This window comes from Enoplosus armatus, chromosome 2 (assembly GCF_043641665.1).
Source record: "Enoplosus armatus isolate fEnoArm2 chromosome 2, fEnoArm2.hap1, whole genome shotgun sequence".
NCBI lineage: Eukaryota > Metazoa > Chordata > Actinopteri > Centrarchiformes > Enoplosidae > Enoplosus > Enoplosus armatus.
Genome location: NC_092181.1, coordinates 858524 through 885584, shown reverse-complemented (window position 1 = coordinate 885584; position 27061 = coordinate 858524). Strand labels below are relative to the sequence as shown.

General features: G+C 38.4%; 3 protein-coding genes and 7 non-coding genes across 11 annotated transcripts; 1 reads left to right on the top strand and 9 right to left on the bottom strand.

The window, feature by feature from the left end:
- The first annotated feature begins 992 nt into the window (after window positions 1–992).
- On the top strand, window positions 993–1985 carry LOC139298781 (trace amine-associated receptor 13c-like). Its single transcript, XM_070921549.1, has one exon. The coding sequence runs from the start codon at window positions 993–995 to the stop codon at window positions 1983–1985; it is 993 nt and encodes a 330-aa protein (XP_070777650.1).
- Window positions 1986–3156: 1171 nt separating this feature from the next.
- On the bottom strand, window positions 3157–7032 carry nsmce1 (NSE1 homolog, SMC5-SMC6 complex component). Its single transcript, XM_070923955.1, has 8 exons — window positions 6999–7032; window positions 6256–6397; window positions 5809–5930; window positions 5165–5242; window positions 4723–4869; window positions 4087–4203; window positions 3733–3859; window positions 3157–3284 (listed from the first exon to the last, which is right to left on the bottom strand). Exons 2-8 carry the CDS (start codon window positions 6371–6373, stop codon window positions 3250–3252), a joined length of 744 nt encoding a protein of 247 aa, XP_070780056.1. The 5' UTR covers window positions 6374–6397; window positions 6999–7032; the 3' UTR covers window positions 3157–3249.
- Window positions 7033–9061: 2029 nt separating this feature from the next.
- Window positions 9062–16618, bottom strand: vps37a (VPS37A subunit of ESCRT-I). 2 transcript variants are annotated; one of them, XM_070919558.1, is made up of 12 exons: window positions 16379–16618; window positions 14515–14589; window positions 13596–13713; window positions 13041–13144; window positions 12380–12608; window positions 11989–12059; window positions 11708–11835; window positions 11536–11594; window positions 11347–11415; window positions 10910–11053; window positions 10686–10774; window positions 9062–10469 (listed from the first exon to the last, which is right to left on the bottom strand). In XM_070919558.1, exons 1-11 carry the CDS (start codon window positions 16486–16488, stop codon window positions 10694–10696), a joined length of 1188 nt encoding a protein of 395 aa, XP_070775659.1. In that variant the 5' UTR covers window positions 16489–16618; the 3' UTR covers window positions 9062–10469; window positions 10686–10693. The 2 variants fall into 2 exon arrangements, with proteins under 2 accessions (XP_070775659.1, XP_070775666.1); XM_070919565.1 differs by having other exon boundaries at window positions 12380–12605.
- A 2198-nt stretch (window positions 16619–18816) lies between these two features.
- Window positions 18817–19032, bottom strand: LOC139281811 (small nucleolar RNA U3). Its single transcript, XR_011596941.1, has one exon. It is a non-coding gene; the product is annotated as a small nucleolar RNA U3 (small nucleolar RNA).
- A 753-nt stretch (window positions 19033–19785) lies between these two features.
- LOC139281812 (small nucleolar RNA U3) lies at window positions 19786–19999 on the bottom strand. The gene has a single exon (XR_011596942.1). It is a non-coding gene; the product is annotated as a small nucleolar RNA U3 (small nucleolar RNA).
- Window positions 20000–20738: 739 nt separating this feature from the next.
- Window positions 20739–20954, bottom strand: LOC139281815 (small nucleolar RNA U3). The gene has a single exon (XR_011596945.1). It is a non-coding gene; the product is annotated as a small nucleolar RNA U3 (small nucleolar RNA).
- Window positions 20955–21531: 577 nt separating this feature from the next.
- On the bottom strand, window positions 21532–21745 carry LOC139281813 (small nucleolar RNA U3). The gene has a single exon (XR_011596943.1). It is a non-coding gene; the product is annotated as a small nucleolar RNA U3 (small nucleolar RNA).
- Window positions 21746–22312: 567 nt separating this feature from the next.
- Window positions 22313–22528, bottom strand: LOC139281814 (small nucleolar RNA U3). The gene has a single exon (XR_011596944.1). It is a non-coding gene; the product is annotated as a small nucleolar RNA U3 (small nucleolar RNA).
- An 806-nt stretch (window positions 22529–23334) lies between these two features.
- Window positions 23335–23550, bottom strand: LOC139281810 (small nucleolar RNA U3). The gene has a single exon (XR_011596940.1). It is a non-coding gene; the product is annotated as a small nucleolar RNA U3 (small nucleolar RNA).
- Window positions 23551–24399: 849 nt separating this feature from the next.
- Window positions 24400–24615, bottom strand: LOC139281808 (small nucleolar RNA U3). The gene has a single exon (XR_011596939.1). It is a non-coding gene; the product is annotated as a small nucleolar RNA U3 (small nucleolar RNA).
- Between the last annotated feature and the right edge of the window lie 2446 nt (window positions 24616–27061).

Genomic DNA, 27061 nt, shown 5'->3' with positions numbered 1-27061 from the left:
TGACCAAGTGTCGTTGCACAAAACGGCGAACCCCCGAATTTCTCCTGATGCTTCCGCCAGTGCCTTGCATGGTGGCTCTGGTGCCATCTGTGTGTGAGCATGTGTGAACAAGAGGCACGTGACTCTACAAGGAACGCTGTATGCAAGGCCTGAAATCCAGGGCTTCAACTAACAGTTATTCGATTTGCTTTTTGACTTATTGATTGCTTTAGTCTATTAAATGTAATAATATTGTGAACTGATATTGGTGAGTGTGGGCAAGTTGACATCTTCAACTTGTAAGTTTTGTCTGTACTACAATATAAAACAGAGAGAAGCAGCAAATCCAGTTAGTCCATTAATGACTTAAACACCTAACTTAACCAAAATTCCTGTGGAATATTTTTTAAATTTTCTGTCCATGGACAAATCAGCTAATTGTTTCAGCACAACTGAAATCCGCACAGAGCTGCAGAGTTCAGAGACCAAACCTGCGAGCATCTCCACACCAAGTGCACTCAGAACAGCCTTCAGTTCCACCACAGCGGCTTTGTGCTCATGCTGTGAAACATATTTTTGCACACAACCACAACTGGGGTTGTTTCAGAAAGCCACTGCTGTAAAGTCTGTATGTCTACAACCATGTTTCTGTTGATTACCGACCAGATAACAGACGCCTCCTTTAAGGAGGTTGATGAGACTTAAACAAAACTTAAACACAGCTTTACGGTTCAGAGAAAAGTTTCCTATCTGTTGCATGAAACTAACATGTTGCATCATGTAACAGTGGGATTAAAAGGGAGGAGGGAGGGTGGAATAATCAAGGGAGAGGTGAGGAAGTAGAGGGGAGATGAGGAGAAATTAAAGAAAGGAATAGGTTGACAAAAGCAGACTGAGTGATGAAGAGGGTGACTGAGGAGTGCAGTCAGAGATAAGTGAGCTGCACCGTCTTGCACGATCAGAGAGCTGGTGGAGCTCGGCAGGTTCAGGTCATCACCTCCCCTCAGTTCTGGATGATGGACGGCCTGCAAGAAGCCGAGCTCTGCTACCCTCAGCTCCTGAACTGGTCCTGCAGGGGTTTGATGCGTCCTCGCTCTGAGGCCGTCCTCCTCTACACTCTGCTCTCCTCCGTCACCGTGCTCACTGTAGCTCTCAACCTGCTGGTTATCATCTCCATCTCCCACTTCAGACAGCTTCACACCCCCACCAACCTGCTCCTGCTCTCCCTGGCCATCTCAGACCTCCTCGTCGGGGTGCTGGTGATGCCGGTGGAAACGGTGCGGTTCATAGAAACCTGCTGGCTGCTGGGAGATCTCATGTGCGCTCTGTCTTACATTATCGGCTTCACCCTCACCTCGGCCTCTGTGGGGAACATGGTGCTCATATCGCTCGATCGCTATGTGGCTATTTGTCATCCTCTGCAGTACCACAGCAAAATCTCTCGCAGCAGGGTGGAGGTGTCCGTGTGTCTGTGCTGGGCCTGCTCACTTCTCTACAACGGGCTGATTTTAAAGGAGCATCTCAAGCAGCCAGACAGACACAACTCCTGCTACGGGGAGTGTGTGGTGGTGATTAACTACAGCTCTGGTACCGTCGACCTCGTGTTCACGTTTATCGGCCCCTGCTCGGTCATCCTCGTTCTGTACATGAGAGTGTTTATCGTGGCGGTGTCTCAGGCTCGTGCCATGCAGTCTCACATTACAGCTGTTGCAGGCAGAGTTACAGTCACAGCAAAGAAATCAGAGAAAAAAGCCGCCAGGACTCTGGGAATTGTCATAGTGGTGTTTTTGATGACTTTCTGTCCGTATTACTACCCCTCTCTCGCAGGACAGGACATCTCAAACAGCGCCTCGTCTTGGGCCGTTGTGTCCTGGCTGTTGTATTTTAATTCCTGTTTGAACCCGCTCATATATGCTTTTTTCTATCCGTGGTTTAGAAAAGCTATCAAGTGCATCGCCACCCTGAGGATACTAGAGCAGGACTCCTCTCTGGCAAATATACTTTAGTCAAGTGAGAGTGTAACAAAAATCAAACCGCTGTTTGTCATGTAAACAACACAAATCTAGAATGTAACATATGTTTGGGTGTTTGATTTCCCTGACATTTCTCATTTCACTTTTTTTTCCAGAAAATGTATCTGCAACTCTTGATAATCAATTAATAATTATGCCAAATGTCTGATAGTTTCAGCTGCTTCTCTTATTTCCTGCTTTTCTTAGTATGTCACCTTGGACCCGTAATGCAATTTTCTTTAGCTATTTTCTGACATTTTGAAGACTAAACTATTAGTTGATTAAATAATTATCAGACTATTCAATAATGAAAATAGTTCTTAGTTGCAGCCCTGGTGTAATAATAGTTTCATTAAACAGCCACTTCTTAAAAGTCAGTCTATTTGTCCAATACATGGTGGTGTAAATCTTTACTTCTGAACCTGCCGACAGGTGAAATGTTCTGGTGGTTTATGCTCAGGTCACAGCGTTGTTACTGCACAAGGACAAATATTGTCATTACGATATCATACAAGACACAATTTAGAATTTAGCAAAGATGTCAAAGTTATTTTTCATTAGATAGTTGAGTTTTAAAGAAACAAAGCATGATTCCAGCTATAACTGCATTACCTTTCATTGTCTCAAGTGTTTAGGGGACAGAAAATGTGAAGAAAGCATCGTCTTCATTTGGGTGGAAATAATTAGTAAAATGGTAATTCATTGTAATGTCAGCAAATCCATTCAAACATAGGATTATCAACGTAACCTGTGAATTACACATATAGGTATTCAGCAGCAATGCAAAACTAATGTCCAAACCATATGCACTTTATGAGAAAATATATTTAACCACAGACCTTATGTGTCTCCTGTGGTTTGTGATAAAGAGCCTGATTTCTGTCAGATCAAGAATCTAGTTGGAGAGAGACAAGCTGTGCATTATGTCAGCAAATATACTGTAACATTACATTTTGAGAAGCTGTACGTTCTTAATAATTGAGTTTGAAGTGGCATATTGAAGGGAACAATCTGGAAATAAAGAGCAAAGGATGGAAACAGACGTACAAACTTAGCACAACAAGAAATTATTTGTTGTTTTTGATGATTGTGTGTAAACAAACACAATAAAGACATTTCAGTGAAATATTCATTCATTTATTTTTGTAAAAATAACAATAAAGAATTTATATTAACAGTTTGGTTTATTACAAAAGTCAAAGTGTTAAAAACAAAACAGTTTTAACGAACAAAAAACACATTTGATGCCGTCACGTCCTCATCTTCTGGACTGAGACTGGGGCCGTCTGACTTCTGTAATGAACACAACAAATAACATGTCAAACATACAAGCAGACTCAGTCGATTTAATTCTATTCATTAATACATCTCAAGCAATCCTAACATACTGTCTCGTTTTAAAGGCCAAAAAATAAAAAAGACAGCACAAAGGGCAACATGTTTATCATGGTGCAGTGTAGTCTTTCTTTATGCATTCAACTTACAGAAACAATTCAAGCAGTAGATCAGAATACTGTACAATATATTATATATATATTATATATATAATATATTTTCCATATATGAATATAGAGCAAAGTGTGATTTTTGAAAAGCAAAATGTCCTGAGAACAGATTTGAAGGCAGCAGTCTCTTCACAAGTACTGTATGTAGTAAAAAGGTGGGACTTAAACGTGCATCTATAGAATTATTGTAGGTCTAATATGTGTGCAAACAATATTTATGCATAAACAATAAATACCAGGGATTTCATGTGGCCAAAAGTCATCACAAGCTGGACACCGCGGCTCTGCTCTGCCTTTAAAGTATCTGGCCACACATGGGTTGTGGATTTTTATGCCACAGATAGGATTCTCACAAATTTGGCACTGAAAAAAAACAAAACAAAAAACAAATATATCAGACTATTACAAATTATGAATGTAATCATGTAAGAGTAGCCTCCTTTCAACTAAAAATAGTTCAGTAAGGCAGAGCATTTCTACCTTAAATTAGTGATTTAATGAAATTAGTACCCGAAAGCTTCTAAATGACAGAACTGATCGTAATTCATTTCATCGCAGGGGTACTAGGGTGAAAGAGAGGAAACATTTACCTGGAGAGCAACGTTGTGACAGATGTGGCACACTTTGACCTGGTCCTGATACATTGTGCGGATGTACGGCTCCATCTCTATGACACATCTGGTGGACAAAGTGTATTCACCCCGTTTCTAAATCAGTGAATGGAAATCAATTACACACTACATTAAAGCAACACAGAGGGAGAGATAAGGAGGTTCAGTACCACAGCAAAGAGACTGGTCACATTTCATCTGGTTAGTAGACTTTGTGGTGAATATTCTCCATGATTTGAACAGATGTCCGGACTATGTACTGTTTGTTTCTGGTGAACATCTTATTGTGCACTAATATTCTCCATATTTCACCTCATTGAATCACAAAGCGTTTTCACGCTTCAGTGATCTAATTTCATTCTCTATTAATTACACAACATTTGAACTGTTCATGCTGCATGTGCTTGCTGAGAGCTAGATGAAAATATTGATATCAGTCAGTCATATCTGTACGGTAAATATGAACCTACAGCGTAGATAGCCTGACTAAGTTGAACTCACTTCATGAAAGTGCTTTGGTCTTTCAACGTACGGACAACCCCAACATAAAAATTGAGCTGAGTGAACATAAGTTAAAATGTAATTTGAAATTCTGATTGAGATACTGCATTTTACCTCATTCAGCCATTTGTCGTGTACGAGTCGGTTCAAGAGGTGCTCTGTCTCGCTCTTCTTCAGCTTTTTGGTGGTCAGGCTGTCGGCGCTGTTCAGAATGTCAGTGGAAGAAGCCTTGCCGTTCTCAGAGCTCACGATCAGGTCCATCTGAATCAGAACAGCTTGAGTTAGTTGTGACACATTTTCTAGTGGGGAAAAAGAAGCAGCTCAGCACTCTGATTACTTCTGACATGTGTCCCATTGCCATACATATGTGTTTTAGAACTAAAATATGATAGAATAGTTTAAGTTTAACTCTCTCCAGGGAATTTTCTGTATGTTGGTATATTTGTGCATCTGACTCAAAGCACCAGCTGCCACTCAGCTCCATCTGCTGGGCTGTAAAAGGAAAAGTGTCTACAAAATGTTGCTTTGCAGGTTTCCTTCCGTGAATTTAACTTACCGTTTTCCCAAACAGCTCTAGCTCATTGTCGGCATAATCTGTCGACATCCTGGTGACGTCCGTCTCTGCCATGTTTACCTGGACAGGATTAAAGTGAAATGGTGGTTAACAACGCCTCCTGGTGGCTCAACATATACTTACTGCAGACAACCTTCATCCGACATTATAGGTTTATACATCTGTCTATCAATGTGTGACTATTTTCAAATGTCATACATCCCTCCAACTTCTAAAACTGACACATATACACATTTTTTCTTTTAAATTCATTCAGTGGCCCTTAAACCTGGATTAAGTGAGCAACCATTAACAATGAATGATCACAACATAATGTGGTTCTCAAACAGATCTCACAGCCAAAATACGGCAGCTGCTTGTACAAAAATGCTGATCTCAAAAACAATAGACTCTTGACAGATTAGTTTTTAGATCTAATCTAAGCAACATCTGACAGACCATTATATATTTTCCTTGATTTAGCTGAGTCTTTGTGCATGTTCTGCAAAGTCAAACGGCAAATAGAAGCTAGTTGTGCTTTGCATCCCCAGATCTGTGTACTGTCACCACACAGTTGCTTCGATTCATCAACCAAAATTATTGTGACTTTAAAAAACAGGCCCAGAGCAGGAATTAAACCCACTGACCAAGGCGTAGTACTGGTGACCGTTGTCTTCAGACATCCCTTTTCTAATCTGCATGAACATGGGCTGCAGCTTTGAGTTGATGGTATCAATGAAATCATCCAGTTTGTCAGGGGTGTGCTGCGCTGCAAGAAACAAAGAAAGAAGAACCAAGTTTGTTAGTCTCAAGAAGACTTGTGTGTGTAACTCTCATATTCGCATTGTCTCCTCCAATAAGGTGGTGACACAGTTCAATACTGTAGTAAGATGAATACGTTGGAAATTGTCTGAATCCACTGCCTGTGATTTTTAATTAATGTGCTTTTCAACCAATATTTTAAAGACTTTTATTATGGAGATTTCAATTTCTGTTTAATTCAACATTTTCAGAATCAATTGTAAAGCCCAAAACGTACATGTTCCTAGTTAAAGTTGCATTCATGTAGTTTATATACAGTTAAAACGACTCACTGTTGTGTGTTTCACAACAATATTGATAGAGTGTCCTTGCCCCTTGTTCATCAACCATGCCATTGGCCATCATGGTCTGTAGGAACCTTCGATGGCTGTCTCCCATCTGTCGTGACATGTCTCTGGACTGACCTGGACTGACCTGGACATGCAGAACACAGGTACTTTATACAGTCTTCAACTTACAATATATTGGGAAATGGTTTTAAAGTAAAGTGCTGTTAAACCCAACAATCACACGGTTTCCCAATGCACACAGACCCCATCAAATTAGCTTTAATATTAGGTATCCCGTAATTTGATTTTAACGGACAACTAACAACCAAACACGAAAGTATTTCCCATGGACATGACTTTGACCATGGACCAATACATTAACGGCCAACTCAAGTTAAAGATGTTGACGTTGCAACTCTGCGATGGCTTGAAACTTCGTATCGACTTAATCCATCTTATAACAATTACTGAAAGTGTAAACAGCGATAACTGTCTGTTTTAGCTATTAACTAGCTAGTTAACGCTATGCTGGTAACTTAGCTAACGTTAACGCTGCATACAAGTTCCTCAACAACTCTGAAGTCAGCTAGCTAGCTAACAGTAACTGTTTGCTAATCTGCGCCAACTGGCAGCGCTACGTTAGATTTTTTCGGTTAACGGTTGAACTCGTTTAGTTTTACGGCGGCTCGAATTTTGAATACTCGGCAGAAATGAACTTCTAACAAAAATAAGTGTTGAACATCTACCAGCTGCCTCCTGCAACGCGCGCCTCCTGTGTTGATTTTCTTCCGCCTCTTCCTCCTCCTCCTTCTTCTTCTCCTCCTATCCCGATTTCCGGTAGCTGGCCTGTATGGTGAATTACCGCCACCTGCTGGTCCGGAGGGAGGATCATGTGCACCATGCTTCACAACACAATGTGTCTCTCCAAACACTGAACAACATATTGGTTCTGTGGGTGTAATTTCACCCATGCTTATATTCTTAGTAATGTAAACTCAATTTTCATATAAATGTGATGATTCTCCAACCTACTTTGGGAAGTGAAAAGGGGAAATGAACAGAATAAAATAAATACATTTAATTTTGTTTTGGTATCCTTTATTTTCTATTTGTAAATGAATGAAAAAAATGAATGGAGGGATGTAAATGAGGAGTGGTGACATGAATTATGGGGCTCTTGATAAAGCATAAGTCCCAAAGCTTTTATTTGGAGATGATGTTCTGTTAATCAGAATCAGAATCAGAAATACTTTATTGATCCCCGGGAGGGAATTATACAGTACCGGTGCTCCCATTCAAAGTAGAAATAAATACATTTATTTAGCATAAATTTAGAAATAAGAGTATGTACAAAAATAAGATATAAAAAAAAAGAAATAGAAAATAATAAATACACACGTTTACAATATTTAAGTGAAAATAAAAGTAAAAAATATATACAATAACAATGTGTGTATATATATATATATATATATATATATATATATATATATATATATATATAGCTAATGTTAATGTCTCTGTCACAGCTGCAATAGTAATCAGGACAAATACAGTACGTGATTAACTCCTTGGCTTGCAGACATGCTGTGACCTGCAGAGTTTAGCGCCCAGTTGTTGGTTTGGTCAGGTTGTTGAGTTCAGGCTTAGCAGCTTCTATTGTTCTGGCTTCATTTTCCAAGCAACAATAAAACCTGCTGAGCATGACTATTTTCCCATCAGCCCTGTGTGCATGTGTGAGTCTGCAGCCTCTGTCTGTATTCAACCTTACACTGCTGTGTGCGTTGAGTAGATTTACAGAGATTTACAATAGATACTTGAGCACTCCTGTTAGAGGCATGACAGTTTATAGCAATCTATTCATACTTTGTTTGACCTTTTAACCAAGCATTAGTTGGCTGAGACACTGTGAATGGAACTTAAAGACACACAGGTCCTTCACAGAACATCCTGTATTTGTCATTTAAAGAGACACTTTTATGGATAGACGATGATGTCAGGGGCTGATCCTGGTCCTTAAAATATGAATCCAACTTTATTCTACTGTGTCAACCATTCTTTAGGTTAACAAATATATGTAAGCCCTATTATTACTTCCATTTGTGCCAATGTTACACTTTCTAACAAGTTGTCAGATAAAAGTGTCACATTAAGTCTGTGCTACCTCGTGTTTTTAAAACATTTTCAGTTCAGTGAATAATGTTAATGAACATTGTTTTTCCCTCAGCTCTTTCCACAGCACTGGACTGCACGGTTTACATGTAAAGTTAATATGGTGGCATCATGTGCTGGAAAATGTCCATTAACACCTTTAACTGGAATGCACCTGTGATTTGACTTGTTAAGGAGGTGTGTGAACAAGCTCACACAAGACAGCAACTGTATACAACAGTAATGATTGCTTTTCCCTATTGAAGCAAATATGTCCTCAAAGACTTCTTTAGGCAACACATGTGTAACTGAACTTTATGGCCCATTATAAACGCTGACCCTGTAACAAATAACTCCTCGATATCACTGAAGGACACATTGCTGATATTATGCAGCAGCAGCAGCACTTTGTGGAATACAACGAGAAACTAAGGTTGAATGATGTGCAATAGCACACTTCAGTGTAAGTTGATATCTTGCTTGTTATGAGATTAACATGGAAGTGGACAGGGTGAAAACATTATTTATACTCAACTTAATGAATTATTCCTCCGGTGTTACAGTATCTGTTATACTAACAGTCAGTGCTAATAGTAACAATAATCTCTAAGAGTAAGAAAGGCAAACAAGATTTATTCTAAATGCTTTATTACTCTAACAAATTAAATAAGAACATATAATACAAGGTGTCTGAGTCTTTGATTACAATATAGCCTATTATTAACATTATTTAAATACAGTATCCAATGTCATCGAGTTTTACTGCAGCATTTAACCTAAAATTTCTCAACGTCATCCCAAATCTTATGAGGCTCTTCATCAAACATTTCAAGCTCAAATGATGTCAGAAAATATTCAGGTTATCGCAACGGTGCTCATCGTGATCAGTATGTTTACACGTACACAAATAACTGGATTCATGTAAAAAGCACAGAATTAAGGTAATCGTGAGATCAAACCGTTTGCATGGTTTACTGTACTGAATTCCCAATAACCCCAGTACATAATTTGTTTTTCAAACTGGTCAAGGTCTGAAATTTGTTTGTGGTAACCTCCAGGAAAAATGTTATTAGCCCCCACAAAATGAATACAGCAATTCAAAAAACTGACCAGTAACCAGGTGTGTAACTTGGTTATGGTGTTAACGTTAAGAGAATCATCATCATCATCACCTTGGCATGTTAAATCAAATTATTAATGCTTGTGCAAACACACTGATATTGAGGCTACGTTCAAGACGTTACTTAAGGGGGAAACCCACCAACTTGATAAAGAATTGACAACTGTTCATATGCAGAGTTTAAATTTTAACAGCCCAAGCCAAATGTCTCCTGAGAACACTGCCTCATCCTTGCTTCTTTTTTGTTGGAGAGATTATCTTGACTCGTTAAAGTGACACTGCCAGTGCTGAGTTTCATGTAAATGTCTAGATCCTTTCCAATGTAAACAGGAGACTTGCAGTGCCAAGACTACTTCTGTCTGCCCTTTCTGGGATAATAAAGCAAGGACTAGACAATGATCTCAGAGACGGGAGGTACAGACACCGACGTTAGCATTTCAACAATTATTTCATAGTGACATTTACTTGCTCACTGTGTGGAAAAGTGGAAAATTGGGAATCCTGTCCTAAACAATTTATACTTTCTCCCAAATGTGTTCACATCACATCAGGTGTTGCTCTTATTGAGCAACGTGACATAATGTCTGCCATCACTGTCAAGTCAAAACTAGATAAACAGCATGTGCGACAGAAATTATCCACGATATGATCAATCCTTAGTAATTTGATTGGAAAAGCTAGACATGTATCACTCATTCTCCAAGTTTTGGCCTCTTGTGGTGACTCAATAGCTTCTCCATCTTGCTCTCATACAATCCAACTTCAGCTGTTATTTTTAACCCAGATCTGGGCACAGTGGGCTTCTTCCTTTTTTTTTTAGCCCACCATTGCAATCACTGTCTTCCTATTTCTCCAAAGTGCCCATTGTTGACTTAGTGTGCTTTTCGTCCCCCTCAAATGTCTTTATCCTTTTAGTTGGCAGCAGTTGGCTGAGAAAACACCAAACCTGAGAGGTAAGAAGCAGAATGAACAGGAGACAATGACAAATCGTTCATTCCGGATAAAAATGGAGGGAAGTTTAGTTGTAAACAAAAACCACGAGAGCTGTCTGTTGTGAAACTGTCAGCTGAGAACCATCATCTTTCCTCCACAGAGACAAATGACTGTCTGGGTGTTACAGTCTTGTGTAATTACACTTGTAATCTGTTGACGTGTGTTGTACCTTGTGTTCTAGTGGCTGGTAGGATACTGTCCATGTGTGTTGATGGACTGTTGCAACTTTTCCTCTTTGGCCCTTCTGCTGTGGCAAAGCTGTGGAACAACACAAAGTCAATACACCTTTCTTCTTAAAATGTTATATACTGCACTTCTGATAACATTCAGGCTCAAAACAACACGATATATCACGATTATCTTTACACAAATACTGCCCTTCTGGCTACTCACCGTTCTCTTCTCCATGAAGCTGGTCAGGAATTCGTCGATGTCTGCGCGTCCCTCCAGGAAGTTTTCAGCCGTCTCCTCTGACTCCTCCTCAGCCTGGTGGGCTGCAACTTTTAACCGAGCCTGTAGAGTACTAAGGCTGCAACTCTAGGGGGGGATAAGAGACACAAAAGTAAGAAACAGAGAGACCAACATTTTCAGTGGAGGGGAGCATAATCCCATCTAACAACAGAAAAGGATCCTCAAAACACAAGTGCAGCTACACTTGTTTGGGCTCCTACAATTCAAGGAACAACCCAAATGTTCAGTTTTGAGTCATCAAAATAGTAAAAATAAAATTTAAACCCAACACATAACACAGGCTATCAACAGCTTTAATCCAAAAAAAGTGCATCAGTACTTATCAATCAAACCATAGTGTGATGAGTGCAGCCTCTGACCTCACTGAGTTCATGCTGTCTCTGCATCCTTGTCTCAAAGGCCAACTTCATCTGAGTCAGCTGTTCGTACTGCCAAAAGACAAAAACACACATCATACGCTGCTAGACAAGAGCATGAATATGTGTGTTGTGTGTCTGTTTGAGAGAGAGAGAGAGAAAGAGCACAAGGCATGAGATGTAATATCTGACCTTGTAGAGCATTTCTTGTCTTTTTCCTTCCAGCTGTGGCTCCATCTGAAGGTTTTTCTCTGTAAATGACAAAGAGAGAGGCACAAATCTTTGAAAAGTTCAACTAAATTTAAACTTCTCTGTCTTGATTGACCATCAAGACCTTCAGTCCAGGGGCAGAAGAGGAACTTACTAGCCATGTCCACTATATTGGTGACCAGCTCTTCTTTATCATTGGTGACCTGTTTGAGTTGCGGCAAACTCACGAAGAACTCCAACAGCACGTCCTCGTTTTCAGACATGTCTGACAACTGGGTCAGGCTAGGACAGGACACAGCAGAAGGTGATCAGAGACCAAGAGGACAAAGAATCTTTTCCCTCATCTCAAAACACACATTGTGACCTGCTTAAACAATGTCTCAATAATAAAATACAAGAGACATTTTAAGTTGACAATATTTTGGAATACTTTACTTCATGTCACAGAGTTCAGGAAAAGACTCAGGAATCTCAGGCATCCTGTACATGTGTCCGTTCAGTCCAGCCTGAAACAGACAGTGTTAATATGAGCAATAAGTCACATTCTTCAATGAATTCATGTCCATGTCCACGCTAGATTTGTCTAAAGCTGGCCAATCAGTTGAGGGGAAACATATTTTGGACAGCCTCTTTCCTTGAATTGGCTCATACTTTGCTGGGTGTCAATGTTTGAAACGTCGTTGCTCTACCACTTGCTTTTATCATTCATTTCTTTATACAGGTTAGTGAGCTGTTTACAAGGCAGCACTTCATGAACATACGTACTTCACTTTTTAAAAACATTCATGGTCCTCTGGGTGTTTGTTAATAATCAATATCAGTGTACCTGTGAGTCTCCAGTAGGAACAGGCAGTGGCAGGTCAGAAATCAGTCCGTATGGGGCTGGAGCTCGAGGGGGCCCATGGGCACTATCGACCCCTGGGTGAGGCATGGGAGCTGGAGACTGAGCTGGGCCTGGACCAGCAGGCGCCGTGTGACTGGGGCCCACATGGCGGGGACCATAGTGGAAAGCCTGAGTGGGGTAAGGAGCGATGCCTGATGGCTTGTACATACTGCTGTGGGAAACGCAGGAAGGAAATTAGATTATTTCATTACAGCGTAACAAACATATCAAATGTATTTGAAAGAAAACATTTTTTTTTTATCTACCATGATTATTTTATTTACCAGCTTCATTGTAAGGACATGAGGAAACCACTACACAGAACTTTTCAATTGTGACTATTTTGGTTTCGGGCCTCAGACATGTTTTAAGAAGTCAAGTTTTACACAATTTGTTTAGAAGTGAAAAAAACAAGATGAGAGGAGGAAGTGACACAGTATTGCCCCAAATTCCCATCATAATGATCAACTGCTTTTTAGGGCTACTTTATTACTGCCCCAATAAAAGCATGATGGCAAAAATATTTAAATAAGAGCCAGGTTACACAGCACCTAAACTTTCTGTTGTAATAAGAAAGTGTCCATGAATGTCAGAAGACACTCACTATGGAAAGCCAGCAGGGCCAGTGGACATCAAGGCAGGAGGACTCTTCCAGAACTCGTCCAACAGACTCTGGATGACCTTACCCAGATCTGAGTGCATCCCAAACTACGACATACACAACAACAACAATACATGAAGTAAAGTGAAAATAACATGACTAAAGCATCAAGTGACTAAATAAATTAAAGTAAATAAGTGGAGAAAGAGGCATGGAAAGAACCAGGAGAAAGAAAGTTAATGTTGCACAGTTGACCAACAATGCATTTGCACACAAGAAACCAGGCTATTATTTTCACTTGCTCATTTCAGTTTTACTTTTCGTCAGATGGGAGATTTAATCATTTTGAATACAGCTATGAGTAATGACCTTTCTGCCATACAGCTGCACAGTAATACTGTCCCTGTGCTGTGGTTTATTTACTGGGTTGCTATTAACAAGTTAGGGCACCATGAGATAAGGTTACTGTTAACAACAGGGTCATCGCACAGCAAGAAAGATTATGTCACTGTCAGCAGTCAAAATAATGTCAGCCCACCACTACTGCTTAGTACTTACATTAGTGATGAGGGGGCTAGTGATCATGGTGCCATTATTGCTGTCGACTAAATGATGACCAACAGGGGGGTAGACACTAACCACTGGCTTCTCCTGGGGGAACTGAGGAGGCAGCAGACTGGAGGAAAGAGAAGAAAAAGTATGACAAGTTCAGCTTTCAGGAATCCCAGTAACAGGATTTCCAACAAGATATAACACATTAGATATATATTAATATTGAAATAAAGGAATTATGCTAGTGTAATATTTATTTTTATATATATATAGCCTATATAGCCCAGCTCTATCATCTCTGAGGCTTCACAAGTCATAAAATTGGAAGCCTTAGCACCAATGGAGGGAATGTGGTAAAGGTGTTCACCAACAGAGCTCATGAACAAACACAATTTGACTAGTTCATGTTGTGGGGACTAAAGCCAACGAGAAATGTTGTTTTAGTTGCTAAGTGCCTTTTCTTGCTTTCTTTCTTCGCCGACTGTCTTAAGAAAATATGACAATTGAAATCTGGTTGCTAGTGTAATGCTAGTTGTCCTTTGGATTTGAATTTAGTTTCATCAATGGAAGGCTGGGGTTGCCTCCTCTTCTGACACTCCAAGCAGCTATCGCAATTTGTGAGTTGTTAATACGATACATTTAAAACCTTTTGTTCTTATGCGAGTTAGCTGTGATTAATGAATGTCTATATGTTTGTTTGGAAATAGAAAAAAATAATAACAAAAGGGAATAAAACTTTGAATCACCTACAATCGTGGCTCGATGTGTATATTACCACTCCATGTTTCTGTACTTTCATGTGGTTAATTCGTTATCAAACCAAAGTCAAAAATCCAACAGCGAGACACAGAGTGATTGTGAAACCAGCCCACTGCCTGCTTTGGATACTCTGACACTGTGACTGCATGTGTAAAGATGTACTCACATGTTAACACTAATGGTGGAGTTGTTGACTGTGAATGGTATTCTGTATTCCACATCCTTCTGGATCTCTGCGAGGCTGTTGGGAAACAGTAACACAGGAATGTTATGATCTGTAATATTGCATCTGTCAACATGATCAGCACATGTAGAAAACATATTATACGTGTTCTTTTCATCAATCTTGATGAAAATGCTAGTTTAGAGAGAGAGATAGATTCACAAAGTGAGGTCTTTAATGCCTATTTTCACCCAACACAACAAAGTGTAACATGTATCACAATTTTTAGTGTGTCAGGGATTGGACATATATAATGTTATGAAGTGGAACATGGCATGACCATAGTTGTATATATACTACATATATGGTACATATACTGTACCATGTATGAGTTTAATTGCTGTTCTTCGGTGTCAATGTTATGGGACAACAAAAAAGTATTTTTCAACACTATATCTGAACTTGAAAGAAAACATGAGTAAAAGAAAGTTAACACAAAAAGCTTATTTTCATACCGACTTATGGTTTTTACCGATTTAAGGTATTATTTTTCAATTTTAAAACCATGCTGCCATTTTCTGATAACTAGTAACTTCCATGGTTACTGTGCCCAATGTTGATCCCAGTATTTATTTCAGAACTACAACTATAAGTCGAATAATCAACAATTTTGTTAATTTTCTTTAAAGCAAAAATGCTACACATTCTCTAGTTCCAGCTTCTCCAGTCCATCTGCAGCTTTTCTCTGTTTTATATAACTTAATTTTGGGGTTTTGGACTGTTGTCACCAAGGACCCTGAGAAAATATGATGGATATTTTTAACCATTATGTTACCATTTATTGAGCAAACAATTAATTGTGAAAACAATCATTAGTTGCAGCCCTAACTACTTTGTCTTATTGCATTACTACTGAATGGCTATGTACCACCAGCGACATTCACCTACTATTATATTGTATACAATAACTTGAATGCTATGCTGTCTACTGCTGTCATCACTTAAAGGAGTTTACATCAATTGCAAAGAAATCCATTGGCTAGTAATGCTGATATTGGTCTAACAATAAACCATTTTCTCCTACAGAATTTTAATATGGCCTGCTGAGGGCTGCAAGTCAAAAAAAGCCCTGGTCTTACACTCCTACACTTCTGCACACAATCTTTAAAGAGTATGAATTGTATTTTCCCATCCACTTATTCCTTAACATCATTACCATGCTATGATCAGTATTCACAACAGCACATTAACCTTGTGGCAGCTGCAATAACATGAAAGTAAACAAAGGCTAATACTTTAATCTTCACATCTAATTAGCTAGCTCCTCCTAAAACCACATGCGTGACAAGTTGGCGTGCCAAACACTGGAATGATCACAGGACAAGGCAGGCCAGCTACAACTCGTGTCATCATCCGTAAAAATAGACACTATCACTGGATGACTTGATTAGCTAGCCAGCTAACACAGCGCTGTGACAAACCACATCTAGCTAGTTAGCTATGAGGAAAGGTTAGCAAACATTAGCCGCTCAACGTCCACGCTGGGGTATGTCAAAGCAGTGGTTGTGGGATCACGTAAAATCGTGTGACTCCTGCATTTTGACATATTTACAGAATCGCAGGGACAAACGGTTGCGAGAAACTAGGCAACAAGCTATTTATTAGCCTAAAGTACTTAACTGTAAGCCAGGTAGCTAGCTACAATAAGTAAACATCAGCTGTGTGTACACTCAGTCAACACCTTTCTAGTAATTAACGTTAGTTAAGTGGCCAGGAAACATTCAACATATTCTGAGTTTGAAAAAAATAGGCTAATCGGAAGCACCAGGGTCTGGTTTTAGGTGTTTGAGGTTGCCGTTCACGTCACCTGGGATGAGCGGCTTTGAGTGACTCGATCTGCCGCTGTCTTTGTTGCTGTAGGCTGTTCAGAGGAGGGAGAGGTCCGGAGCCTTTGGACAGGGGGAAAAGCCAGTTCATCCTCTCCTGGCGAAACCACGGACTGAACTTGGTGACAGAATCTAAAGGCCGACTACAGATGAAGACGAAATGGAAGAGAAAGTGAGACTGAACAGCACACGGTGTGGAGATTTGTAGCGCTAACCCCTGTTAGCTGGTTGACTGACGACACGGTTTGTTGTCCACACGAGGCTTACTTTGCTTCTATGTCGGCATATCCTTGTGTGTCGTATAAAACGCCAATTCCGTTTTAACTCCAAGGGTTTGTATGTAGCATTGTCATTAATTCTACTGAGGCTAAAGATAATTACAGCTGATGACAACAACCTTCCGAGTAAGCACCAGAAGCTTGATCAACTTATGTACGTATTACGTCACGCAGCAAGGCTGCGTAAGGCGTAACTTCCTGTTTTTATATTGTTTACATGATAAAGATTCCTTCATTATTCCATGTAAATCCTACCTTTCTGGTCCTCGAAGAGTGTAATATTGTATTATATTAAATTCATATTATTATTGTAGAAGACGGTTTTTTCCAGCAAAAGTTGAATTCATGTATGACATACAGATAATAATTTGGGATATGTGCAGATATTTCCAAAATCTAAGGTTGTACGGTACAAATGACACCCCATACAGTTGAAAAGATTCAACATTTAGTTTGGCATATTAATGGTACTGAGAATAACTGCAAACTAAGTTTAGTAGGATATTACATTGAGCTTTGGTTTATTTATTTATTTATATTTATTTATAATTACCACAATTATATTTTAATGTATTCATAATTAAGTGTAACATTTACTTATACATATAGCAATAACTAAAAGTTTGTAAACAAAAAAGAATAAGACTAAATTTAGTTTATTTAGATACTGTGAGCAAAAAGAAATAAACTGTTAAAAGACCAATGAAGCAAAAACATGGATTGTAATTTGACATTAAAACATTTGAACACTAGAACTTTAAAATAAATGATTAACTGCAGGACTCACTTTGCTGAAATGTGTTCACTCAATTAAAGCTGCTTTTTAAGAGATTTCAGGAAGCTTTCATTTTCATAGCAGGTTTAGGATTATCACTTATAAGTCTCTTGCGTGTACATTGGGAACACTCACCAATCATGCACCCAACATCAGTTATAGTCTAACCATAACCATGAGTCCTAAAACCCTGGCTAAATGAGACTACAGCGGTTGTCACGGACATTAATGTCGTCATGCCGAACATGGAAAGTCATCTACTCACTAGTCCGCCTTTACAGCCTCGTGTTTATACTCTATATCTATCCATATTCTCTTCAAAGTGAAGCTTAGTGGTGTTGATGTTGAAGTAATGCAACAGTGATGTAGTTCGTTTATAGCCTAACATTAGCTTTTTACTTCTGGCGATTCCATTTACGCTTCAAAAATCATAAAAGCTGTGTTCATTTGTGAAGATTATCTTGAACAAAATGTGTAAGTATCATAAACTTTTGTTTGCCACAGAGCTTATTTTCTGCAATAATCCAAAATCCCATGAAAAAATCCCTTTGGCTTTTTGTCGAGAGAACCAGGGCGATGCTAACTTCTGGGTTTGCCTTACAAAAACACAACATACTTGCAGTACTCTATACCTAATCTTCAACACTGATGAAAGTGTGGAAACAGGGGAAAATGGTGGACCACAATGTTGAACAAAATGACCCCCGTAACAAATCAGAAACACATAAAATGAGACTTGTGTCCATTAATCTATTGCCCCAGTGGACGATGGGAGGGTTACCAACACACTTATCTCATTACCTGCAATCACATGATCAGCACGCAGTTAACCATTTAAATAATGATCATGGTTTCAACTCTCTTTTAGCTTTTTTAAAAAAAGAATAAGAGTATTACTCATGATACCTTCATCCAGGGTCAACAAATCAATCCGAAAACTGTTTTCAAAGAACCAAATTAGCTAGATGAAAATAACCAGGAACAAACAAAAGTTATGTTTACATTCAGTGTTACTCACCAAAACATACTGAGTGTATCCTTAAGCTCCAGCAAACATGTTGAATGCATTTCCTTCCAGATAAAACGTGTAAAGTCAATGTATTTATTTTTTAAATCCAGAATCATTTATCTTGCCTACCTTTGTTGGTGCATTGCTGCATTTTACCGCTATCTGTAGATCAGTTGAATAGTGTGAAACCATTGACAGGAAAGTCTATCGTGGCTGTGGTTGGTTGAACCCTCTCTGACTAGCCAAATTGTCAGTATTTGGAAAAGGATTGTGATTAGGTTGAACAGAGTGCTTCCACTTCAGACCATAGTTCAGATTAACATAAACCATATTAGATTTTCACAGGACATCCCCCCTACCACTCTGATCATACTCCCCTCCTCAATACTCCACAAGGAAGCAAAGAACATTCATCAATGACAGAGAGCATATGAACTGAATCATTACTCTGTGTCCACTTCACGCTCAGAAGGGAATATCATGACTCATCATCGTGGTTAGCGAGACCAAACACTTTAGAAACACATTTCTCAAGTAAGAAACTATAGAAATGATCCCCGAAAGTATAGTCTTGGTTGGTGAGAGTTTGAGAGCAGCATCTCAATCACGGGACAATAATTCTCACTCAGGGTTCCTCTCTGCTATCAGCAGACTGCCTCCTCCAGTTGCACATCACTGCATGACCCTGTCAGCACACAGACAGTAGAGGAAAGCAGCACTGAGTGATGATAAAGAAAAAGCTTGTATTAAAGTAAGAAAAGTTGATGGTTCAAATACTGGCGAGACAAAAGATACATTTCTCTCACTGATTGGAAGAAGAAGCCGTGTTAAAGTCCCAATAAACATTCATGATACTGTAAATTGGACTTTTGTTTAATTTCCTTCAACTGATCAATTTTTCCAAATCGTAACCAGACATCAACTCCTCCAGAGGTGACCCTATAAATAACAAAATGAATGACTCATGAGAACATGTATCTTGTTTTTGAGAACACTAAAAAGCACACTTCAATGTGTGTCAACGTGATTTTCAGACAGTTTGTCTTACTGTACTAACTGTGTTTCAGCCTTATTATTTCCTCCAATAAAGGCCACATTACGCAATTTTTGGCCACTGATCTACTTAGTAAATGACCTAAATTATTAACTGAAAATTGTTGATTACTTCCATCAATTCACTAATCAATTAATCAAGTTGTTTCCTCACTAAATCTCAGCAGTCTAGTGAAGTATCTTAAATTCTTAATGTTCCTTGAAAATTTTTATTTAAAGTAAAAATATGAAGCTTTAACATTGTTAGATTGCACTTTTTATATCTGTACTATTACCACTCTGATCATATTCCCCTCCTCAATACTCCACAAAGAAGTAAAGAACGGTCATCAATGACAGAGTACATGAACTGAATCATTACTCTCTGTCCACTTCACGCTCAGAAGAGAATATCATGACTCATCATCGTGGTGAGCGAGACCAAACACTTTAGAAACACATTTCTCAAGTAAGAAACTATAGAAATGATCCCTGAAAGTATAGTCTTAATTAAAGAGAGTGTGAGAACAGCATCTCATTCCCCGGAGAACAATTTTCACTCGGGGTTCCTCTGCCATTAACAAGCTCCTCCTGTTGCTGTGTCTCGTCCAGTCGTGTGTTTCTGTAAAGATCACAGCACAGCAGAGCCAATCACTGCATCACTCTGACAGCGCAGGAGACAACGGCAGCACTTAGATAAAGAAAAAAAACTGTATAAAAGTAAGATGATATTGTTAAAAGATTACAGGCTGTGTATTAGTCTCAAAATACACTCAAATAATGATCATCAATGACAGAAGACATGGACTAAATCATTATTCACTGTCTGCCTCACACTCAGACAGGAACACAATTCGTCAATGTGGTTAGAGAGATCAAACGCTTTGAAAATCCCCCAAGTAACTTTAGCAGGGCTGCATTCAACAGCTACTTTCATTATCAAAAATCTACTTATTTCAGGGGCTGGAAACAAAGAATGACTTGTGAATGATTGACTGATAATCAAAATAGTTGTCATTTGTTTTCCTGTCAACTGACAGACCATTCAACTGACTTATTGCTTCAGTGCTAAACCTTGGCTAATCCTCAAACAGACACTATCATTTTCTTACATTATCAGTGATTGAGTTTATTTCCTTAATATGGTAATCTTTTAAGTTAAGTTGCATTTTATAATAACCTTCCCCTAACATTTTTTTATTAGATTTATTATTCACTTAATACTATTTTTTCACATATCTGCTAATGCCACTCTGATCATACTCCCCTCCTCAATGCTCTACAAGGAAGCAAAAAACATTCATCAATGACAGAAAGCATATGAACTGAATCTTTACTCTCTGTCTGCTTCACGCTCAAAAGGGAATATCATGACTCATCATCGTGGTTAGCGAGACCAAACACTTTAGAAACACATTTCTCAAGTAAGAAACTACAGAAATGATCCCTGAAAGTATAGTCTTGGTTGGTGAGAGTTTGAGAGCAGCATCTCAATCACGGGACAATAATTCTCACTCAGGGTTCCTCTCTGCTATCAGCAGACTGCCTCCTCCAGTTGCACATCACTGCATGACCCTGTCAGCACACAGACAGTAGAGGAAAGCAGCACTGAGTGATGATAAAGAAAAAGCTTGTATTAAAGTAAGAAAAGTTGATGGTTCAAATACTGGCGAGACAAAAGATACATTTCTCTCACTGATTGGAAGAAGAAGCCGTGTTAAAGTCCCAATAAACATTCATGATACTGTAAATTGGACTTTTGTTTAATTTCCTTCAACTGATCAATTTTTCCAAATCATAACCAGACATCAACTCCTCCAGAGGTGACCCTATAAATAACAAAATGAATGACTCATGAGAACATGTATCTTGTTTTTGAGAACACTAAAAAGCACACTTCAATGTGTGTCAACGTGATTTTCAGACAGTTTGTCTTACTGTACTAATTGTGTTTAAGCCTTATTATTTCCTCCAATAAAGGCCACACAAAAATATTAAGCTTTAACATTGTTAGATTCCACTTTTCACATCTGTACTATTACCACTCTGATCATATTCCCCTCCTCAATACTCCACAAAGAAGTAAAGAACGGTCATCAATGACAGAGTACATGAACTGAATCATTACTCTCTGTCCACTTCACGCTCAGAAGAAAATATCATGACTCATCATCGTGGTGAGCAAGAGCAAACTCTTTAGAATCACATTTCTCAAGTAAGAAACTACAGAAATGATCCCTGAAAGTATAGTCTTAGTTTGGAAGAGGGTGAAAACAGCACCTCATTTATTGCAAAGCGATTCTCACTCAGGGTTCAAAGGCACAGTAACTAATAATTACCTGCTTCAGCTGACTCAGGTGAGAAAATCTTGCTTTTTAAGAAGACTAATATGTACAATTGAATTCCAGTCACTGAAAGGGATGGGAACTGATGAGACTTTATTGATACCAATGCCATTATCGGTTCTGCTTATCAGTCCAATTTAGGGATGCTAACTTTTTTTTTTTTTTTGACCGATAGCTGACCCGCATTAACCAATCATTAACATGGAGGTGTCCAGCACACGCATTAGCTGCACAAACTCCTCTGCCTTCCTTCATCAGTGTCCACTTTCTCCAACAGTCTGTAATGTAATTAATTACATTTCATAAGAAAAGCAACACAATCCTTTCATAGGATTATTTCATTAATCCACCACATTTCAAGTGAGCCATATTGAGATAGTTACTGTTAGGTAGTGGTCCTGTGTTAGGCTAGTCCATCCATGTGTTGGACCTAATGGCTGTCTTTCAACCTCTATTTAATTGTCTTTCACTAGACTACCACTCTGATCATATTCCCCTCCTCAATGCTCCACAAGGAAGTAAAGAACGGTCATCAATGACAGAGAGCATATGAACTGAATCATTACTCTCTGTCCGCTTCACGCTCAAAAAGGAATATCATGACTCATCATCATGGTTAGCGAGACCAAACACTTTAGAAACACATTTCTCAAGTAGGAAACTATAGAAATGATCCCTGAAAGTATAGTCTTAAATTTAGCTGAGGGTGAAAACAGGATGTGATTCACTGTAAACTCACCATCACTCAGGGTTCCTCTCCTAAGCTCCTCCTGTTGCTGTGTCTCCTCCAGTCATGTGTGTTAATGTAAATGACACAGAATAGCACAGCCAATCACTGCATGACTCTGACAGCACAGCTGAGATACAGAGAGCACATGGACAGGAGAGAATGGCAGCACTGAGATCAAGAAATCACTTGTATAAAGTGTCTTAATTAAGTAACAAAGCAAGAAAAGTTACAGTGACTACATTTAGTCAAAGTTCTGGTGAAGACTAAAATGTACACTTGACAGTGCAACAATATTCCACCCACAACAATTTTGTAACTGACAGGCCTTTTTACACTATTATGTTTTTAATTTGTGTCTAAAAATAAACAAATGATATTATTAGATATTTACCATAGTACATATTTTTTTTACAATAGTCTTTGAAATCACTGTGACCATATTCCCTTTCTCATATTTTCAAAATAGGAATCTGTCAGTTATTTTAAAAATGAATTGCTTAGTATATAAAATGTCAGAGAGCTTCCCAGAAGCTGGACTGAAAGAATAACTGGCATTGTCACGTAAGTGACAAATTATTGTTACAAATAATTTATTTGATTTTTACTAAGTGCCAAAACTAAGCCACCCCTTAACAGCAAAGTATACATCAGAACTACGTTCTAAAATGTTTAAGCTGTGGAAACCTGGTTTGACATGTCGAAGTAGTGACCAGTCACAGATGTGTTTTTGGCTGCGTTATAATATATTGTCTTATCACAGATTTGACTACCACTCTGATCATATTCCCCTCCTCAATACTCCACAAGGAAGCAAAGAACGGTCATCAATGACAAAGAGCATATGAACTGAATCATTACTCTGTGTCCGCTTTACGCTCAGAAGGGAATATCATGACTCATCATCGTAGTTAGCGAGACCAAACACTTTAGAAACACATTTCTCAAGTAAGAAACTATAGAAATGATCCCTGAAAGTATAGTCTTAAATTTAGCTGAGGGTGAAAACAGCATGTGATTAACTGTAAACTCACCATCACTCAGGGTTCCTCTCCCAAGCTCCTCCTGTTGCTGTGTCTCCTCCAGTCATGTGTGTTATTGTAAATGACACAGAATAGCACAGCCAATCACGGCATGACTCTGACGGCACAGCTGAGATACAGAGAGCACATGGACAGGAGATTCACTCATTACTGAGATAAAGTAAATGCTTGTATAAAATGTCTTAAGTAACAAAGTAAGAAAACAAAAGTTATAAAAAGTTACAATGACTACATTTAGTCAAAGTTCATAGTGGCAAGACAAAAGACTAATTTCTCTCACTAACTGGAAGAAGTAAGACAGGCTGTATTAAAGTCCCAATTCACATTAATGACCCTAAAGTTTGATCTTTTTCCTAATTTGTTTGAACTGATCTGTTTGTTAATCATCATCAGACAAGTTGTTTTTGAGAAGACTAAAAGTTCAGACGTCAATTTGTCCTCTGTTTCAGCCTACCTATCTTCTACAATAAAAGCTGCATTAAGCAATGTTCGGCTGCTAGGAGGGCATACACGCTGGTTCTGGTGAAGACTAAAATATACACTTGACAGTACAGCAGACGCTGCATTATTCCACAGTAATTTTGTAACTGACAGACCTTCAATATTACACTTTCAATCAACAAAACAATATTATGATTCAGCACCCAACCTTAATCTCCCCTCTGTCAGCAGTGTAAAACATCACTAACACTTCTAGTACTTTAGTTTTACATGGACCAAATTTATAAACTGGTTCATTGAAATAGTATTGAACTAAACACAATTGTAACTTTCCTTTTATACAATATTCTCTACCACTCTGATCATATTCCCATCCTCAATACTCCACAAGGAAGTAAAGAACGGTCATCAATGACAGAGAGCATATGAACTGAATCATTACTCTGTGTCCGCTTCACGCTCAGAAGGGAATATCACGACTCATCATCGTGGTTAGCGAGACCAAACACTTTAGAAACACATTTCTCAAGTAAGAAACTATAGAAATGATCCCTGAAAGTATAGTCTTAGTTTGGAAGAGCGTGAGGACAGGAAGTCATTCGCAGGACAATCATTCTCACTAAGGGTTCCTCTCTGCTGTCACGTATGACCAACACAACCAGTTAATAACAGTAAACAAAGTAACCGTAAAAAAAAACATCATAATACCACTTTAGTCTAAATTACCACGAAAGCTGCTGATTTAATGTTTTAGTTCGATTTCATAACACCCACAATGCTTTGCGAGTCACATACATCCGTTTATTTTATGCGTTTGTTGATTTTTTGAAGAACTGTACGAGCAGAAACCTCGACAATAGACCGGACTGTTTGGCCAATTAATACTAAGACAACAGGGACGAAGCATGAAGTATTAAAAGTACTTACGTTTGGGGTTTACACCGTTTACACGTGATGAAAACAGTGCGTCGTTTTAAATGTTCCTGACAGAAACCTGACACAGGAAAACAGTTCCGTTTTCAACTCCAACGCCAGATCCGCCTTGTTTTAATGGGTTTCAGATGCGTTAACTTATAAGTTAAATGTTGACAAAAGACACGCACAAACAAGTGGTCTAAGGTACCCGAAAGCTAACGCCACGTCGAAAATCATGTGTTTATTTTTGCCTTAGTGTGACGTTAACGGTGCTGTCTTCATTTCTGCCGTTTTACCAGCAGTTGATTTGGTGCGACACATGATGGCAGTATTTCATTAGCTAACGCCAGCTAACACTTTCACCGACGAGAATTTAAACTTGACAATAAATATTCACGGTAGAAATCACTATATCATCAAAATGGACATTACGTTGTATTGGTGCCATTATAACTCATGGTAACAACATGATAAGAACACTGACATTACTGAACTTTATAGAAAAGCTCATTATTTTCTCTAACGTTAAGCTAGCTAACGTTAACGTTACCGTTAGTGTCTTGCTTTAATTAACTAGGTTAAGAGAAATCATGTTTATTTTTCGGCTTCTGTGGTTCAACGAGCTAACCTTTATTTACACACTTTTAAGAAAAACACATATTATAATAACTAAAATTGGAAGAACGGAACAGGGGAAAACTGGTGATAGTATACATTTATTGTCAGATGGCTAGCTAGTACCTCAACCGCTGGCGTGTGAAGTTAGTTAGCATTTTCACCCACAGTGCTTCAGATGACCCATAAGCTCCTGTGGTGTGAACTAACTTTTTCATGATGCCTCGGTAGTACAAACATTGAGTCAACCGACTTACCAATGTAGCGGCCGCGGGAATGCAGCACATTTGATTTCTCCGCAGGAGTTTTAATGCCAATACTGAGGTGTAACATGTCCGTCGTCATTTAAGGAGCGGTTGCGTAAAGGGAGTCGTTGCGCATGCTCAGTGAATACCACGAATTTCGCATGTTTTCTTAAAATAGTTTATTCATGCATGAAAATTCATTTACCAGGTCCACTGATGTGACATATACAGGAATTTCTTGGGAACACAATGACAATAATTTAACTTATGAGAAATAACTTGGCAAAAACCCACCATTCCTTACACATTGAGACTTCTTCCTTCATTCCAATATATTCAAAATATATCCCACATTTCACACCAAGACATTCAAAAAAGTATATTTAATAATCCATAATATATTACAACATTAAAGACTGGCTGATGAATCACACATAGTACATATAATCTAATCCATGCACATGTTTTGCAGGTCTGTTGCTGTTAAAAACTACACTATGCTAAAAAGTCTGGTTTACTATGCAACATATTTCTGATGAGAAAGGGAATGGATAAAAGGCACCTATGTGGATATCTATGTCATTTATACATACATATATATGTCATACATGCAACTAAAACTCTGAAACACAAAACAGGTAATGACATTAAGGATTCAGTCATGTCAAATATTTAAATTACAAAAGAATAATAATTCCTTGTCTTTCATGTTCTATGCTGTCACATCCAGGTCAACGGCATCCCAAGTGTTGTAGTAATATTAGGATAATATAGCATACTAACTGTAGCAATAGTGTTTATATACTCTCAGTGCAATAAAAAGCAACAACTCTACTGGCTAAATGAGATGAAACAAAATTTAAGTAAAAAAGACTGAGATGATTAAAATGACGTGAGGACAATACATACTCACAACACCTTCATTTAATTATACAATTTTAGTTTTCTGCTGAATGTTAATATATTATTTTATATTACTGTTATTCATTTTATATGGATAATATGTCATTACCACATACATTTTGTTATCTAATTATTGTTGTGCTTATTCAGTTGTTACAGTTTGTAGTGCAGCAGTTCAACTTGTTGTTCTTACTTTAAAAATGCATAGTTTTGATAAGTAAGTAATAAAATCATCCATTAAGTGAAAATAGCATTAGTTTGGTTGAACTTCAAAAATGCCAAAATGCTTAGTTATATCTATATGATATCGTTATAAAATGAACCCTTTTCATTTGT